The 20,053-nt window shown below is 36.7% G+C and overlaps 1 protein-coding gene across 3 annotated transcripts in view; it reads left to right on the top strand.

The window, feature by feature from the left end:
• The window catches only part of VAV3 (vav guanine nucleotide exchange factor 3), a 153,974-nt gene that overhangs the window by 79,618 nt on the left and 54,303 nt on the right, over positions 1–20,053 (top strand). For all 3 annotated transcript variants that reach the window (XM_005520924.3, XM_014250905.2, XM_088060523.1), the window contains 2 exons: positions 11,102–11,203; positions 12,290–12,390. In XM_005520924.3, the coding sequence (XP_005520981.1) occupies positions 11,102–11,203; positions 12,290–12,390 (203 nt within the window). The remainder of the gene's footprint in view (positions 1–11,101; positions 11,204–12,289; positions 12,391–20,053) is intronic.

Below are 20,053 nucleotides of genomic sequence, written 5' to 3' on the forward strand. Positions count from 1 at the left end.
GCTGTATCTGTCTCATGCTGACACTTAACACTCTCTTCCATCCACTAAATACTTTGTGTGTAGTTTGTTTCTGGATCATAGTAGAGCATGAAGCAGGTGTGTGTTCTCATCACAACAGCAGATATATTTCCCATGAAAGCCTGCAGATTATATTTTCCCACTGACAATATTTGAATCCATTTGTGTAATATGACATGTAATATCTTACACTGGTTTGTGCTGAATTTATTTTGTAATTATGTTGTCCAGTTTCCTAATTTAATTAAGCCTTTCTCAACTGTGTCTTGTAATCCACTGTGAAAATGACTGTCAGCAAACTTGACTTGAGTATAGAAACATCACACATAAATGCAATTTGAAGAAGAATTTAGGTTGGAAGAGGTGTGTGGTGATTTTTGGCTTCAGTCTTCTGCAAGGCTAGGTTGCTCAGGGCTGTGTCAGCTTTAGTCCTGGATTTCAAGACACACAAAACCAATATTGTAAAGTCTCTTGCAACAGTGCTGTAACACATCTTTTAATTAGGCTTTAGTCAACTATTGCTTTTCACAAACTAAAAAATTTATGAAAACATCTTGCAGGCCGAGGAACAGCTAAAATTTCATCTTCTGAACTACTATGATCATAGTTTCTGCTTTGACATAGCTGAAATAGCAATATTAATGTCATGTCTAATTAGTAATGCCTGAAAAATCAGTGGAGAAACAGGTTGATTATAGTGGTTAGGGTATGCATTAATTGTATGAGTTAATGAATCTGTTTTTTCTTTTAAATACCTAAATAAAAGATTTCAGACATGAAATCTGTACAGCCCTCAAAAAATAGTGATTTTAGTTTTAATTACACTATACTTTGGTTTGGGTCACTAGAGAGTTTGTGCAGCAGCTCAGGTAGAGACTAACATGTTTTTGAAAAATTGCTGCTTCAGTTCGACATAAATTCACACCCTCCAACTCAAGGGACACAGAACGTATCATCTGATAATGAGGAAATAATCTTGAGATTCATTGATTATCAAACCTGGTAGGTGTGTGCACAGCAATTTAGATAGGGGAAACTACATAAATTACAACCAGAGCTCATTGGTTTTTTAAATTTTAAAGAAAAGTGATACAAGACACAAGGTAGGTGAAAAGTGTCCTCTTACCTATTATCATTTGTATTTCCAAATTCCCTTTGCACTCTGTGACTAATGACATTGGTCAGATTCCACTCAAATAGATCTGTTCCCTCAGATAGTGCATTAATAATGCATGCACATTAAGCTTTCTTCTGAGAGAATATTTGAGCTCTGACATATTGAACACTGACAAATTAAAGCTTTCTTATCAGAGCACCTTAAAAGCCTTATGATGTCTGCTGCATTTTTCAAATAACCTGCAGAGGTGTTTCACTTGTCCCAGCCTCACACAGGTTACCAAAGCAATAAACCAAAGTGTCTGTCTGGGGTTTTTTCATCAGTATAAATATTGCAATACTGCAAAAATGAATGCCAAGTTCATGTCTGTTAAAGAAGAATGGTTGCCTATTCTTTGCTGTGACTCTGGTTGGTTTTGATCAAATGTTTTTCGGGGTTATAAGCAATCATTCACAACATATTTACAGTTATAAAATTTCTTTAGATTATTCCAGACACAGCAAGAACTGTGTGAAGATGCTAGATATGATTAAAATGTAGTGCAAGGGCAGTGTAAAATGTGAAAGCAAACCACAATTTATGAAGACAGTGGCCAAACACATGAAGATGATAAATATAATTTGGTATTATGTCTTTTAGTTCACAAAACCAAAAAATATCCAAATCCTTTCGTTTTTACAACTTACCTTACAATATCTGAGGAGTATTACTGTGAAAATTAGTGCTTCTTAAAATTCAATGAAATAAGATTTTAGTGACACTACATCATAAAAATAAAGTGCCACCATCTTAATATTGGCTTTTTTAGTGCAAGGAGTTTTTTCAGGGTTGAAACGTGGAATGTCTCATTACATGGAATGCTGCATTACATGTTTGTCTTGATACTCTGGTTATATGAATAGAGATCGTAACTTCTCCCTGCAAACCAAAGCTACCTTTTTTCTTAGTACATGTAGGTAGTTCTTCAATAATTTACAAGTTAATTGCTGTATAAATCTTGTATTTTCAGAGTTTTTGATTCCAAAACACAGACTTGTCTTCAGTTAAGTGTAAATATGATAAAATATTTAAAGCTTATCTATACAAGGAACTTGGTAAATTTGGATTTGTAGGACTTAGAACTTTCACAAATAAGATTCAGCCAGTGAATATAAAAGTATATAAAGTATAGATGCTTTTGATTTGCAAATACTGATGTGTGACAGAGCTTTGTTCCTATCAGGTAGTGTTCAAAAATGTTATACAGGGATAGATTAGCTAAAAGCTGTTCACCTCCCATGGTTTTTTGGGAAGTAGAGTGATAAAGAAAAAGGAAAGCCATTATCTTGTTTGAAACAATTGTTGAAACAAAAAGTATGTTTCTAAAAAGTTAACAAGATAATTTCCTTGATCTCAAAAATGCCACTCATCATATGATCAAATAAGCAAATTTCTTAGAAAATTCTTAGAAGTTGCATGTTTTTGATGAAAAGCACAATTTGCAATTTACTTGTGATATGGTTAATTTAATTTTATAACATGTCTTCTTGATGAAGACTCTTTGATGTGACAAACCAAAATGTCTGAGTATTAGCATATGGAGAATTGATTGATTGATTACTTCAGTAAATAGCATTTTCAAAGATGATTCTGAAATATAGCAGCTGAGCTGGAACAGAAAAAATGAATTAGCTGTAAGGAATCAACTTTGCTCCTGAGAAGAGAAGGTAAAAAAGCTGCAAATCATCCTTTGTGAAATGGCATTGCTCACCTCTAAGTGAGCGTATCCCCTAGGAATGCCTTTTTTTTTTTTTCCTTAAATAACAAAATCCTTTTAAAGATTCAAAAAGGAATGTTTATTTGTATTTTACTTATTTGCAAATTACTTATTTGTGGCTTTCTCTCTTCCCTCTTACTTTGTTATTGCACAAATGCCTATCTCTTAGATGTGTGACCAGTTGAAATGGTGATAGTTGCACAGAGCTGAAATGTTTTGAGTGTAAAGTAAGCATAGTGCACGTGTAAGGCTGGCTCTGTTTGTAGGGGCTGGGATCCTCAGGGTGAGTCTGCTGCATGTCACAGCAGGGAGCGAGGGCAAACATGTCCTGGGACCAACTTTGCATGAAACTCTTCATATGATGTTTGGTTGAGAGGTTTTAGCCCTGTTTGACAGTAACATACTGTTGTGGGGTTGTCATTAATTAATTAATTAATTAATTACTGTCTAGGTAGCATTTCAATATGTGGCAATAGCTATATTTTAGTGCTAGTGAAGTTTTCCAAAATCTGAGATGCTTAGCACCAGTTGTCATGGCTAAATTTTAAGGTGCTTAAAATTTTGAAAGGAGGTCACTTTGGCACAAAATAGGAATTTTAACTTAGGATGTTTTCATAAATAATTTCTATTAGCAGCTAATATCTTAGAAATACTTACATTAGATCTGGGTTTACTGCTGCATTTTCTGCAGTGATACCAATTCTTTACACAATAAATAAACCTGGAATAAAATTTTTCAGTATGCAGAGGTATTAACTTGTGCCATTTTCTTTACAAGCTACACTGCATGAGTACAGCATCAGATTTCACATCACATACACTTGAAAATGATCTTCAGCAGTTCGTGCTCAGGGTATCCATAATTCTGAACAGTTCTGTATGGAGCATTTTAAATTATTATAAGCATAACATGGAGTGCAGAATAACATCAGCTCTGAAATGCAAAGGTCTAACTTGAGGTTGAGAGTTGAGGAGAGTTCAAGGTATGGAGTTTTATCTGAGCTCCCTGTAGTATTTCTCCTTTTAATACTTAAAACAATTGCAATTCATCGCAGACTCTCTCTGATACTTCATGCATCTCCTTATTTGTTATGCCTCTGGGCTCACAGGTGGGCATACATGCATTAACTGTTCTCTGAGGCCAAGTTTTAATCAAGTGAAATGCCTATTCAGTTTCAAATACAATGCACTTCCAAAATGATGGACATTTTTCAAGCACGTACATACACCTGGACTCTGCATAATTTCTTGTGACACAATTGCATTTCTTGAAGAGACTGAGGTGGGAAAATGATCTTCGAGACCTGACCTAAATAGTATTTCTGTGAAAAGAAGTGAAGCCCAAAAATAAGAAGCACCATTAGAACTTCCTAGCATGTTTTTTCCCTTTTGGGAGAACTATCAACCCCAAAGGGTGGGCAGCTGTCTCACTGTACCGTTATGTAGAGCCCTGCTCAACAGTCTGTTCCCAACCCAAGAAATTGCTGCTGTTTCATGTTACTCAGAAAACTATTGTGGGACTGCTGCTGAGGGAAGAGAAGGTTCCTCTTCTCTCCAAGATGCCAGTGCCACCGAGCTATGTGAGACTGGAGGAACATCTCTGGGCCCAAATGATACCTGAGACGTTTCCCATCAGTCCTGTAAGAATGGCTTGATTCAGTTGATGTTTACAAGGCCTTTTGCTTGCTCTGTATTTAACAGCAGTGATCTACCCAAGGGAATCTGGCTCAGCACCTGCTCTTGTTGATACTGTCTTGTTTTGCTGCCAATTCACTTTTGAAAGGAACTTCTATGATCTGTTTGCAAAGGGTTTCTTTTCCATTTCTCTTTGTGTGAAATCATCTTTCTTTTCCTAAACATGCTCTGATTAAGCATGGATGTGCTTCTAGTGTGCATATATCTGAGGAATATCAGACTTCATTTCAGAGGTTTCTTTTCCTTCTGTAATACATTTTTCCTTCCAGTTTAAGAAAAAAAAAAGTTTCAAAACACTTGAAGTTGGGGAAAGAGAAGTTGAATTTTTAATTAAGTACTCCAGAGCAGCAATTTTTTAACATTAATTGAATTTTTTGTAGTGGGTTTAAGCAGCACCTTTTCAATGGCCTAGACCCAGGGAGGGGGGGAATCTGTAAAGGTCTTAATTGCTGAAGTCAAGCTGGTATTGAAAAGCTGCCAGGGAAGCAGTTAAAAGAAATGGGCCTCAAAATAACAGCGAGAAAGAGAGAACTGGTCACTAGTGGAGGACAGCACTGGACCTTGGAGGTTGTTTAAACTATAGTTTCTAATTGGTAGCATTAAATGCAATGGTAAATAGATTTACAATAAAAGGAAGGAGAATTTTCCCTTGTGCTGTGTTCTGAAGTCTCCTTCCTTTAACTCCTTGCTGGAGGTGAAGCCATAAAATGGTAGATTATAGATGCTGAATAGCTTCTTGTTGCTTCTTGTTGCTTGTTTTGTGCTGAGATTGACATTCTTAACCAGGAGCCAAAGACTCCACATTCTATTTGCTTCTACTCTTTGCATTTTCATAATGCCACTTTTTCTCTTTTGTACACTCTTTTTCAGTAAAGGCCATGTAGTTTGCATTTTATTAATTTCCTATTTAATATTTAAACTTTCTGTAAGGATTTAATTAATCTAACAAACATAATACTTCATTTTATCCCTTGATTATATTTCTGTTAGATTTGGCAGCCAGTAAGCTTTCAGTAGTATGTCCATGCAAGACAAACTTGAGACAGTAGTTCTCGGTCTCCAAAGCTAATACTGAAGTGTCTGAAGTACTAAACATTCAAGGAAAGATATACTCAGTATATAAAAATTTATAAAATAAGGCTATAAGACTTTAAAAAACTTTTTATAGGTTTAGAAATATGTCCTTTCTGGAAATGTAGACTTAATTGGATTAATGGGATTTTAATATATTTATTTTCCACATGGGAAAACAGGATAAAGGGGCTATGTAGTAAGCTCTCAGCCTTTTATTTATTTTCCTGGGAAACATTTGTAGTAATTATGGATTTTGTAGAAAAGATTGAGTTTTGTGGCTGAATGTTTAGTAGTTTTCCTGGTACATTTTATTTTGTAAGCCCTACCTGTGTAGAGGAAGTTTAACTGACGATAAAAGAAAGAACATTTGTGCCCACCCCCCTGAAGATGATGTAATTTATTTGTTTATTCCAGCCTGTTGTGGAAGGTTATCTGTATAGTTTTCCTTGTAGGAAACAAACATGAATGTAAGAATGCTGATAAAACACTAAATTGTTGCTATGAGAGAGCCAAATGCCTGTGGTATTCTACTGCTTTTCAGACACATTCTGATTTAAATGTCTTCTCATCAGAATATGGTTTTGATTAAGTAAGGAAATTACAGTAACAAATCTTATCTCAGTTGCTTGATACTAATGATGTACACTTCATTGCACTTACACCTTGGCAACTCTTTAGATCAAAGGTAATCAAACTTCAGATTTGTAAAATTTGGCATAGAACTTACACAGTTGGCTATGTCAAGACTGCCAAGGTTAATAGTTTTTTTTTTTTACTGAAGTGTTAGGCTTTTGATTGTGATATGTTTGTGTTTTGAGGTTTAAGCATGAGTTTTAAGTCTGTGATGTGTTCTCCCAGCCACTAGCGTGAGAAAATTGTAGTTTAAGCTGTTTCTTTTTTTTTCCTATGATCAATTATTTTTGGTATTTTGAGGTAGGATAGTCAACTGAATTTATTCCTTATTCTTCAAGTATAGGAGTAAGCACCTAGACATCTTGTCTGGCATGAAATTTTGGGCTATCTGTATCATTACTCTGTGGTCAGCTATGCCAGTAATTTAGACAAAGATGATTACTGGAATAGATTTTGTCTGCAGAGGCTTGTGGGGAACGCCTGATAACATGACACTTCCTGACACCATTTATAAAGGTGTTGCATTATGTGGGTGGGATGTGATTGGCCTATGATCGATTTCCTCTTCTGAAAAGAACAAGTCAGTACAAAGAAGTGGCAATGCAAATGTGGAGGGAATATTTTTAGAAGGGAATATTTCATGTGCACAAGGAGTGCTCCAAAGGCTGATGATATGAAGAGCAATTGCATAAGATACCTGGGTAACTCTTTTCTACATTGAACTTTCAAACCTTTAAAGACAAAGGGACTACCAGAGATGGAGGATTGTCTGAAGAAGATGGTCATTCTGCCCCTGGAATGGTCGCTCCCATGGCTTGTGCAGAGACAAGAACTGCATGTCCAAGTGACAGAGACTTGTGAGATACTCACTTGCAGGTGTCTGGGTTGGTGGTGAAGCAGTGAATTGGTCCCAGTGGGACTAATATTCTGTAAGTAAATTGGAAAGAGAAAGCTTTGCTCAGAAGGCTCAGGGACAGCCCAAGGACATTGCAGGAGTAGTGACTGGAGTAAATCTGGCTATGGGGTTCCAGCACTGTGCAGGAGGGGCCACTTGTGGTTGTCCCTTATAAAACCTCTGGTGCTGAATTGAGGAGAGAATTGGAAAAATTGTCCTAATAACAGATTCACATTGACATTTTGTCTGTGCTAGAGTGGGGGAGTTAAAACTGCCTGGGGAAAAAGTAGGAGAGACAAAGGGAAACTGCTTTTCCCTCCCCACATTGCTGTTGGTTGTAAAAGTAAGAGAGTTTTACTATAAAATGAGGAAAGTGTTCTGTGTCACTATTTACTTCAGATTAAGTATTTCTGGTGTATGAGTGACTGCCTGCTCCGGCCACTCATCAAGCTTGTTTGACAGCAGAAATAGAAAATAAATTTCTTTTCCTGCCTGGGGCACCCCATAATAGCAGTGGTTGTGGTAGGAGGGACTGAGGAGTTGGCAGGAGGGCTTGGCTGTCCCACTATGATGGTGAAGGAACCCAGTGTAAAACCCAAAATAAGTTTTGCTAATTGCTTCAATACATTTGAATTTTGCTAACAATCATGTCTGGGTTGTTGGGTTTTTTTTTTGTCTCCAACAAGAAATCCTTCTTCTAAAGAGGAAAATAGTATTAGGATCAATATTAATATTGACGTAAGTACTTGGAATTTTTTCTGTCTTGCGATATGCCTATAGGTTGGGAAGTAAAAGAGAAAAGAAGATTTGAGAAGGATGAAATGTTCCCTTTACTGTGTTGTGAGAGCTGTGCTTTCTTCTGAGGGTATCAGTGTAAGGCTTCCTTGCTGTAACCAAAAGAGCTTCTCTATGGTTGGACATGGCTATAAAAAGTTGTATGCTATGCCATGACTTTTTCATATTATCAGCTTTATTTGCTGCATCTGAAAACTCAAAACATAGGATGTTATATTCAGTTTGAAAGGTTTTGTGGAAAAAAAATCCTATGGTCCTTGTGGTATTTGGACTTAGTCACAGATTATCTGTACTTAATCTCTAGTTGGAAACTTTCAAATATTAATCAAATTGGATTATTTTTGTGTTGTATTTGATTTTGGAAAAGAAATATATTGAAAACTAAAATATCAAACCCCTAGATTCATTAAGTTTCTGCCTTTACATTTAAAGGCTTGCTGTTTCATACATGCTGCTATAGTGCATCATCCCAGGCTTGTCTGATGTGATGTGTGATGGGACTACAGAACTGGATTTGCCATAATGCAGCATTACTGATCTGGTAGCAGAATGTGCAAGAGTTTTCCTGCCCACAGTAGCACTATGCTAAATGTTCTACAGAGTTTTCCTTATTCCCACATTTGCAGTAGACAGCACACATTGATTTTATTTTTCTCAGTTTTGTTGTATCACTAATTATCTTTACATACTGTGTTTCACTTTACAGCACTCTGTCTCCCGAGTAAGCATACAGTTTCTTACTTTGCACTGTTCTTTTCAAATACTGCTTTTAATATAAAGAAGAATGAATACAGTGTATCATCTTTGTCCTATTAATCAGAGGTATATTTTGCATAGTTTATGCACTTCAATCTTTGTGGAAGATAGCCTGAGAGAAGAATGAAAGTGAATTTTTACATATGGAAGAAAGTCATGTAGTCACATCCATGTCTGTATGAGGTTGTAATTTTCTTTTGATCCACTTATGCTTATTATTTTTAGAAGATTGATTCTGTTCTAATTAAATGAATAGAATTTCTTATTTGGTTGTTCTTGAAAAATGGTCAGGTTGTTTTAATTTGATATGCTTTCAATCTCATGAGTCTTGCACTTTTGGCTTATATGTTGAATGTAGTTCTGCAAGATGTCCTGGTCTGAACCAAATGGTCAATGAAAATGAGCTTTTGTTGGGACTGAAGTACTGCAATTTGTTCTAGGGATTTTTCAGGATTGGAGTTTTGCCTAAGAAGTTTTGGCAGCCCTCTAGCAGACATGTTATGAAATACAGGCTGTATCTAGTTAAGAGCCAAAAAATGATTATTTTTCTCCTGGTTTAAAAAGTTCTTTACAAGATAAGTTTTATCCAGCTACAGTACCTTCCTGCTGTGGATGGGTAGTATGCACACCTGTTTCAGTGAGCAGGAGTTGTGGAATTGACATCTTGCATGTTAGAGCAGAAAGAGAGACACAAGTGAGGTAGTTAAAACAGTACTGATTGTAAGATTATTCTCTGGGTTCTTGCATTCCTTTTGCTTTTTGAGTACAGTTTCATTTTCAGCATGTTCATTTTCAGCAGCTGAATTTGAAGGTTGACCTTTCTGACACTGGGTACTTAAACAGATTCTTTGAATGTTTTTTTGTAAGCCTTTTAATTCCATCCAAGGAAGAGTGATGCTTGCATGGTTATCTTTGTGTTACAATTTGTGGTTGGTCTGAGTTTTAGTCTGGAAGTTAGTTATGATACTTAAGAACAAAACTTATAAGTATCTCCAAGTTTAATGGAAGAATATGTAATTTTCTATGTCGGAAAAAGCTTCTGGTTTTTCTTTTGAGTACTGTATATTCTTGCATTCCTGCCTTCATGATTTTTTTAGTATTTTAATTCCTATGCATCATGCCTTGCTATGTTTTTGATAGAAAAATCCCAGAAATTTATGGAGTCCTAAACATTCTAATATATATAATAGTAAAACATTAATTAACCCTTACTATATATATATATGTATATATAGACAGTGTTAAGCTGGTTTGGAGATCTTACTGAGTTAAAAAAAAAAAAGAAAGAAATTAATTGAAAATGCCTGTTCTCCCATTCAGTCTTCAAAATGGGACAGATGACAGAAAAAATTGAATAGATTACTTAATAAAATTTAAATCTGAAAACAGTCACTTGTCACTGTTGAACACTAAATCATTTACACAGGTGCACCTCGAAGTGTGATGAAAGAACGTTTATTCTGTCCTTTCAGTATGTATAGATTTTCGACAACGACCAGGGATTGAATAGTCAGGTTACCACCTTCCCAACCATGCTGGCTGTGAGAGACGTCCATCAAAAAAGCATATCTTTAATGGGATATATAAACATTTATGTTTATAGTTACTTTCCTGGGAAAGTGGCTAGAAATTATGAAAACAATATCAAAAGGCCTGATTCTCAGGGCAACAGTCACTGGTACAACAAATGAGTGTGTCACATTTAAATTATACTACTGCTTTTAAAAGGGAAGGTAAAGAAAACATAAATATGGTAATGGACAAGTGCTTTGTACGTAAATCTTATCTTTGGAAATAAGTCTGCTAGTAGTGTGTTGGTATCCTGGCAGTGTGAATAGTGATCTTTTATTTTGTTAAATTTACTGTGTGCATCTACAGATGTGGGCACTGTGCAACACATTTAAACAAGGCTAACCAAATCCTGGTGAATATTTTTTAATGGTTTTGAAAGTACTCAGGTTATCCAGTATATTGCTGCATAGTTATGACCTAACTGTCCTAAATTTGCTGCTAATGTTTTCAAATACGGTGATTTTCAGATTGTGAGCTGCTTTTCCTTGTGCTTTCACATAATAAAATATTGTTGAGAATGATCCTAGTTAATCAAACAAGAATAAAAACCAGATGTTTTGTTTTCTATTTATTTTGACAGCTAAGGTAGTTGTAGGGTATATTTAAGAAGTCTGTTACACAGTAATTCAGATTTCAAGGTGTTTGGTAAAGTCCATACTTCTGGTTCTTGTCAGTGAAAAACATTAAAGTCTAAATAAAACAAGTTGTGTGTGGATTAAGATTTCCTGCTGTGAGCGTTGCTTCATGTTCTAGATTTCGTTTAATGTATATTTTCAAATTTTGTTTTTAGGTCAAACATCCGGCCAGACTATGCAGATACAAGCTTTCATGAGTTCAAAATGCATACCTTCAGTCGGGTGACATCTTGCAAAGTCTGTCAGATGCTTCTGAGGTATTGTAAATGTTTTTTTGGGTGGTGGTCTTCCCCTCACTGCCCCTGCAAGGTCAGACTGGATAAGGCTTTCAGATTCCCAGTCTAGTGAAAGGTGTCCTCGTCCATGCCAGAGAGTTTGGATAATCTTTAAGATCCATTCCAACCCAAAGCCTTCTATGATTCTATGTTGCATATTGTTGATATTGTTATAAATGAAGCCCCAGCATTTTAGCAAGGGCATTTGAGAGTGGGTAGTGCCTGTGTCAAGCACAGGCTTTTCCTGACTAGTCAGACTGATCTGGATTTTCAGAGATTTTATTTTAATTTTTTTTCTTATTTTTCCCCCTCAATGCAATAAGTTCTAAGTAACTATGAACAATAGTGCAGACCTTCTAAACTTACAAGTCAGGAGGGCTAATTCCTGACTTTGGAGCAGTGTAGTTGAGTTACTGGATCTGCACCAACTGCTGTTGCTGAGCAGCTGTTGTGTATTCAGGACACAGCCCCCAGGATGCTGCCTGGTTCTTCATGGGCCACCAGCTGGGTATTCCCAAGTGGCACCTTGTGGAACAGAGACATTTGGAGGAATTAGCAGCTCTGAATATTACTTGAAGTGTCCATAATATATGTATTTTAAAAAATGAACAAATTTAAAGTCAAGAAGATTTGCCATATAGCCTAAAAACTACTTAATGCTTAAATATACATTAAAACTTGCAACTCTCTTGAACTGGATCCTTTTCTTCGTGGTGCCTAGGCAAATTCCCACTGAGATGAAGTGAAGTGTAGATCTGTAGTAGGAGAGATGTATAATGGTACAATTTCAAGTGTACTGTTCCAAAGTAGCTCTGGATTACATTGAAATGGAGGTTATTATTCTACTAGGAGTCTGAAAGAACTGTCTGGTTGTGATTTTTAAATGGCTAGTAGTGACAGAAAGCAGATGAGCTACTTGTTTGTCAGTTGTCACTTTTTTCAAGCCTTTAAGGACTATCATTATGCAGGACAACAAATTACTTCTAATACCTTCTGCCATGTCTTTTATGTCCTTTATGTGTGGAATTTGTCACCTCTAATGTATCACTACCTGATTTTATTTTACAGGGGAACATTTTATCAAGGCTATTTATGTTCTAAGTGTGGAGCTGGAGCACACAAAGAATGTTTAGGAAGACTAGACAATTGTGGCAGGGCTAATTTAGGTGGTAAGTCATTTTTATTGTTAGAATACCATTTTTAATTAGGACGTAAAACTTTCTAGATATAATTAAGGTTTAATTTACCTCTAATTTGTGTTTATTGTAACATGCATACTTGTGAAACTACCATTTATAAGCACAATTAGAATTGCATTTAGGATTCTTAGGGATTTTTATTGTTACTAAATTGAAATGTTCCAAAGTAGGAGAGAACTGTTACAGGTCAAACCAAATTTCTTCGTCAATGTCACATAAAACAGGAATTGCTCCTGTTTCAGTTGTGGACGGTTCATATGTAACACCTACAGTACAGCACATCATCTATCATCCTTGTGCTTCTCCCTTTATGTCTATGTCAATTTTCATATTTTCCTCTCAGTTCCTAAAGCTGTTTGTGTTGCCTCAGCTTCCTCTTTCATCTCTTCAGTTTCCATGGTTTCTGTCCACTCACAATATTCACAAAAAGGTGATTGATGGCTCTCTACTTCCCACACTTAAGAACTATTTTTTTTTCTGCTTTTAATCAATTGGTCTGTGAAGTTCTTCCCTGGCCATTGTCACTTTGCACTTCTCCTGCTGTTCTACTCTTTGGGACCTTAAGGAAACTTTTGATTTCAACTACCATTTGGCCTCCCACAAATAACTCCAAAAATCTGGCATCTTCTCGTTCTGCTCAGTATAATACCTGTAAATCTCTTTCTGACATCTTCTGGATCTCCCACTGCTAGTGCTCAGTGTTAGCCCCCATCACTGGCCAACCTTCCCTGAACCTACTCTGTGGTGGCAGTGAGTTTGTTACACTATTGCTACAGTCACATAATCCTAGTGCCATTTTCGACTCTTCCCTTTGTCCAGCTTCTCAAATATTCTTTTTATTGGAGAATATTTTGAATTGCTGTTTTGTTTAAAAAAGAAAAGCCATTGGGACCACATGATGATTTTTGGAAAGTAGAGTTCTATATGTTGGGGAAGTTTCTAGTTAGGTATCTTTCTCACTTAATCTTTGCATTTGTTTCCAGAATTATTTCATAACAATTTGTGAAGTTTCTCATGTATCACATAATTCACATAAGCTACTGTAACCTCTTCCCTTGGGTTATTATCTTTTTGACATTAGTCTCTACAATCTTTGTACAGTGCTTTTGCAGAGGTACTCTCTCTCCCACTTTTGAATTACATGATGACTTCAACCACTGCTCTTTACTAAGCTGCTGTTTCCAAATTTTGACTCTAGCTTGTTGTTCCTTTCAACATTGTATAAGCTCGTTTCTTTGTTCCTGTGTGCAGGACTTCTGATTTCTACTTGGCTTTTGGCTCTCTGTGCTAATTACCTGTCCCAGTCTTCCAAGAAATCAACAGAACGGCAGGCACTGACTTGTGCTCTATTCAGTAAACTTTTTTTTCCTCAGCTGCTTTTCTGTATTGGAGATCTTCCATGCTATCCTCCAAGTGAACTCTTTACAAATAATCTTCTGCAGATCTGAAAATCATATAAGCAATCACAGTATTTGACTGAAACCCTTTTTAGAACACAGGCTTTTCACAGAACCTCCTGCAGATATTCTAAGGAAAATAAATATTTAAAATTATCTTAAAAATGGTATTTTTAAAGCAATTACTTGAAATTAATAGAGTGAAAAAACAAACACATATTGTTCTTTACAAAAGAACTGTCTTCTGTGGTATAAACCACCCCTACTTCTACTTTTTTTCTTTGTCTTGCTCCTTTTCTTTTAATCTCTTCTGTAGTTTCTATTTTAATTGGATAGCTGGCACCCCAGGAGGCAGGAGCTTGTCTTTCTGTTCCTCTGTAAATATCTGTGGACACATATGGTGCAACATGCATCAGTAAGAATGAGCATAAATGCCTAGATAACAGAAGGTCTGATTTCTTTTAGTTTTCTTGCATACTTAAGCAATGCTGTAGACTTGCTAGAGAGAACAAAATAACAGTAACAACAAATCACATGCCTCCTTCTTTGTAAGTGGAATAAATTGTAATTTTAAAATTTCAATGAAGCACAATGGTATTTTGGATTTTACTTTAAATCATCTTCCTGACGTTTGTAGAATTATACTGTACTGAAATTGCAAGCAACTGAATTTCTAAGATCCCTTTTTGTGTTACGTGTTTTGGTTACATCCGGTGTTCAGCCCTCTGTCCTCTCTTCAAACTTCACTTTCTCTTCTCAGTCTTTTTTTTCTTCTGTGCAAAGACTCCCCGATTGCTGCAGCTCTCATACAAGACAGGAGAGCTGTGCATCTCCTACCTGCTCTTGAGGCAGAAAGACAGGAGGTTCTAAGCTTTGTCTTTCCTTACAGTCTGCTCTATGATCATAGCTGCAAAAAACAACTCTAAACTGCACTCTTGCATACTTCCCCTTACTTTATGAGCATGGAAAGGCAAGGGGTTTTGCTTACTTAGCTGAAAATGTGTCATCCCTCCACCTGGTAAAGGGACTTTGGCCAATGAGTAGGAAAGGAAATCCTTAAGTTTTTCTCTACTGTTTTCCACTTTTACCCTTTACTTGGCTTTAAAGAAAGAAGTGTTGATTGAGCAGTCCTGGCCATTCACAATGTGCACAGAAAAGGTTTAAGGAGTTTTATCAGTACCTGTTTCCCTGTGTGAGCCAGAAAGGGATGAGACAATTCAGACTCTGAAATATTGGTCAGTGCAACTTGAACTATTTTTTGTCCTTTAACTATTCCAGAGCTATGCTGAGAAATGAGGTCTCCCATAAGTTATCTTTCATGCCTGCTAAGCTATGAAATATTATTAAAGGCATGCAGACATAAGGATATAATGTAAAATTCAACATTTTCACTGCACTTTGTAGAAGTATGCTCTATAGGCACAAAATTCTAACATGGTTTTAATTTTGAATACTTTTATTTTGAAATATTTAGAGAAATTAATTTAAGATCAATAGACTTTTTTTAGCACTGTCATTTGCTGCTCTTGTGGGAAACGAGCAAAGGCTTTTAGAGCAGCACAATCCCTTATTGTATTGCTATGTTTGGTGGGTTGTTTTGTTTTGTTGGTTTTGTTTTTTCTCCTCACATTTTTTAATAGGGGACTATTACAATCTTTTTCACAGGGTATAATATACATTAAACTGAATCATCCTTTGGGAAACTGGACACTATTATTCCTGAGTCATGTGGTATTAGTTATGGCTACAGACATGGAATGTATATCTATATATGTGTAGATATATGTATTTTCTGTTTAATCTGGTGTTCCGTCATTCAGTGACAATGCTATTCCAGATGCTTCATAGCAAAGTGCATATCCTCTGTGTGGTAGACAATGTCCAGGAATGATGCTCCTTGCTTGATCCTGTTAAACTTTCTTCCTTTCTTTTTTGGTGTTCAAAGAGTTTTTACAACTTGTTAATAGTTTTGCATGGCTTCTCTGTTTGGAAATGTTGCACTGCATTTCAGAGTGTTAGAACAGTGAGTTCTCTGTGAACATGTCACTTTGGGTTTTTGTCAGAAGTCTTGACTGACTGCTTCTCTATGATAAATTATTTTGACTTCTTAATAGTATATTCCCTAAATGGAACTGTTTCAAATTTTTTTATTATCTTTTTATAGGTTTAATTCTTTCTATGTTTCAAATAATTTTCATTCCTATTCTGTCGACTTCTTGTACTTCTAGAGGCTTATTTGAAAAAAGGTGATCAGAGTTCAAAGCACTGCAGTGGGAATATGCCATTAGGTTTCTCAAAGGCATTTGAATTTTCCTCAGCATTTTCTGGTTTTGTAAAGTTTATGATTCTGTTTTCTTTATAGACCATGAGCAGATGTTTTTGCCAGCCTTTCTGAAATGACGCTTAGAACTTTCCTGAGTGGATTAAATATTTTAAAATTTCATTCCAAGTCGCACTTCGTGAAAATTCAAAAGACAGACATCCAAAGATAGATGAAACCTTCTGAATGACAAAATTATTAAGTGTCAGATTTAGATGATACACTTATGAGAGAAACATTGACAAAATCTGAAGATAAACTGCTGTGTTCTCATGCTATGCCTTACACACAAACATATGCCAGTTCTTCAGATGTTTTGCTTCAAAGAAGGCCAGTTCAGCAGATTGTAGAAATTTTAGTGATAAAAGATGCAGAGTTAATCAGTTGAATTAATAAACAGAACAAAATGATTGCATTTAGCCCTTGGGTTTTCCCAAGGTTTTCTTGGTTGCTGCTCGGCCCTTGCTGCTGTAAATCAGCAGTGCTAGTTGAAGTCCTCTGTGCTTGTTTCTGTCATTATTGATTTAACAAGGTATTTTTTCCCCCTAAAATGCTATCCTGTACATCCTCAAATAGTCCTCTACATTTTCATGTATTTTACTTTTCTGCCCTATCACTTAATCTTTCTGTGATTTGGAATCCTTGCTAATGTTCTGATGAATTCCTTTGAGTCTGATTGTACGATCTTAAACAGACTATGAAATCCTTAAACACAAGGATTAGAAAATGGATGCACATATTTCTGCAAAAAGCCGTTTGTGAAGACACATGTGGTGTTCTATTCTCTGCTAGCTATGAGGGCATCTCCTCTCCCTTGTTACATCTTCTAGCTTCTCGATTGCATTCCTATGTCATTTCATGGCACAGAGCAATTTCACTCATCTGGTGATGCTCTCCCACTGGCTGGAAGGGTTTGTGTCTGGGAATGCTTAAGACTGGGGCCTTGGGTAAACAAGCGTGAATAAGACACACCTTTAGTAGCCAAAGGGAGACGCTGTTGTTCCCACTTTTATTGTACAGACCCTGTGTCCCTTGCAGTTTCTTCAGAGGCCTCATAGGATTGATAAAACAGTATCACTCTGCCCAGAACATACTGAAGAACTCCAGTCTGTTTTCTAGTCTAAACTGGCAGAATCAACAATTCATTTTTATTTCTAGACTGGAATTTTTCCAAGTCCATCAAATTATGTTCAGTTTAGTATTCTCAGGCAAATACTTGCTGGTTCTACTGACTATTGAATATTTCAATTAGAGAAACCTCCAATGATTTTAGAATCTGAAGGTGTTTTGAATATTTTAAATACAGTGCCAAACCCACAGAATTTTCTTTTTTATATTGCTTTTCCCAGGGAATGTTAAAGGCATGTTTCATCAGGTCATAAATAGATTAGAAAAACATGAGATGGTCATTTTTATAGTAAATCTTTCTTAATTTATGGGTGATTTCTTATTTGGATAATTTCATTTGTAAAGGTACTTATATTTCTTTAGACGGAGAAGTTTCTTTGACTGTGAGATGAGCTTAAAAGACAGTGTTGGCATATGAATGGGTTAAGCTTAGAATTGCTTTCATACAGTAACGTGCATGATACAGTCCATGCTGTTCATGTCCTAATTGCTTGCTACAGCATATTAGAGATTATTCATGAAAAGCCTGTGGTCTTGACATCTCAAAAGAAACCAGCAGCTTTCACTATTTATATTTTTGCTGACTTAATCAATAGTTGCAAAGTTGCTGGCTCTCCTCCAAACCTCTTGTGTCAACTGAATTGACAAGTAAATGCTCAAATCTCACAAAGTTCATTGGAGTTATACCACTTTTTAAAAAACTGCAACAGAGGTTGAGCTGTATTGCCTAACTAATGATTCTTGCTCAACCTGAACAAAAGCCAGTTAGGTCGCTTGATATTTTTTAAGGTCCTACAGTGTGGTACATCTGGGTCACATTTCTAATTTTGTTCTGATTGAGCAATGACTGGAAAGGAACACGTGGTCCCACAGCTTCTTCCAAGGGACTTAATTTATGGTTCCTGCATTTTAAATATTTTGTGTTTGTTTTAAAACAGAAAGGTGAGTAGCTTATTACTTTATACTTTTTATTTACTCTCCATTTAGTTGGTGTGCAAATCCAGCTGCTCTGTTGCATCCCTAAAGAGCAGCTTATTCCCATTTTCTGAGCTCTGTTCCCTCACTTACTGAGGCCAGCTGCTGCTCCTCTTGCTTCTGTAGTAAAATATAATTATCAAAATGTGACCCAATGGTAATATAGCTTCAGTGAATAAACAAGAAAAACCCCCAAACTGTGCTGAACTATGCCATTAATTAAGTGGCTGTCAGACCTGAGGACTCACTTGATGATTTCACTGGCACACTGGTGGTGAGCAGGAACTTGAATTAAAGTTGTCATGTGTAAAATCTCTGCTGGTAGATATCATCAGATATTACTTCCCCCCCCCCCCAAAATAGAAATTAAGGTTTTCTTGGTCTTGTGCTTCTGTAATGTTTGGAAAACAGGTCTTTCATGAGGACATGATACACATATTTCAATACAGGATATTCTGAAATACAGGCATATTTAAATTGTAATAAAATAACAAGACAAGTCTTAATTTTTTGAATTGGCTTTTCGGTGGAAATACAGATATTGGATATTGTTTTCTATTCCTGTAGTGTTAACAGTGAAGCCACAAATGGCATTTTGGTCCACCAGTGTTGGTTTCCTTTTTAATCTAAATCCCTCACTTCCCTGTTAATGAAATTTGTTTTAGATGAATGATCAGGGGTATTTATCTTCTTATGCAGTGATTTCTTGAACCCTGTTATTCACTTACTGAAAATTAATCACTGAATTTCCAAATTATTTATTATAAAAACCTTTGGGATGCTCTGATCACCAGATGGAACTCATTCATTTAGTTGGAATTGGGATATTTTCTAGAGGTAAAAATATTCAACAGAAACATTTAAAAATCAGATTCATTCATTCATTCCCATTGGAGGATAGAACAACATTTCCATTTCAACTTTTTGATGAATGATTTGCTGAAATAAAGGTAAGTCAATAGAATAGAGAAAAGAAAGAAAACCCCTAAGTCTGGGTGTGAAGTTTTGGCCTCCTTTGCAACTACTTACCTGTATGACTTCCCTTCATTTGAAGTCGTTCATAATGCTGAGATCAAGCATTCAAAAGAAGAGATTTTATTCAGATTTTGGCAAAAATCCCGAAAGGCCTATCAGATTGTGAAATATCAAAATTGTATTGAATTTCAGCAGCACTTGGGCAACTAATTCCCTCAGGCTGCTTAGAAAACCTCAACAGACTACCTGCATCTCCTCCTTTGGGCGGGCTTATTTTTCTCCTCTTCGCTGCCTGTACAAGTGCAAAGGAATCGTTCTGGGAAGGCCGTAATTGCAGAAGTGCTGTGTGTGGCAGCCGAGCTGCGCTGGCGCGGGACTGCGGCCGTACGTGAGGGGAGCTGTGCCAGCGCTGAGGGGCTGTGCCCGCCCGGCCCCGCGCGCAGCCGCGGGCTCGGCCTGGGCGCGTCGCGCTTTTGTTTTCCCACACTCCGCTGCCTAATGGAGCCTTTCTCAGTGGAACAAAAGGCAACTTGCAGTTAAGAGTTTATCATTTGTTTTTCCGGGGGTATGCCTTCCTGTTCAGAAGTTCCTACGGTAAAAGTTTTCCAACGTCCTGAAGTGCACAGGGACGTGCAGCTTGTGCCGGGCCTCAGCGGCGTGTGTAGCGCCAGAGGCACGCACAGGCAAATACAGCTGTGTCTGCTTTGGTGCACCCAAACACCTGCTATCAGATTGGACATTCAAAGGGCATGTAAAAAAGATGCCTTTTGTGATGTGTGGTGGTGTGTGTGCCCTGAAGTGTTAAAGCATTTGTGCAGCCTTTGTCATGTCCCACAGA

The sequence above is a fragment of the Pseudopodoces humilis genome, chromosome 10 (assembly GCF_049639895.1).
Source record: "Pseudopodoces humilis isolate 2021_Gansu_Grassland_sample_001 chromosome 10, ASM4963989v1, whole genome shotgun sequence".
NCBI lineage: Eukaryota > Metazoa > Chordata > Aves > Passeriformes > Paridae > Pseudopodoces > Pseudopodoces humilis.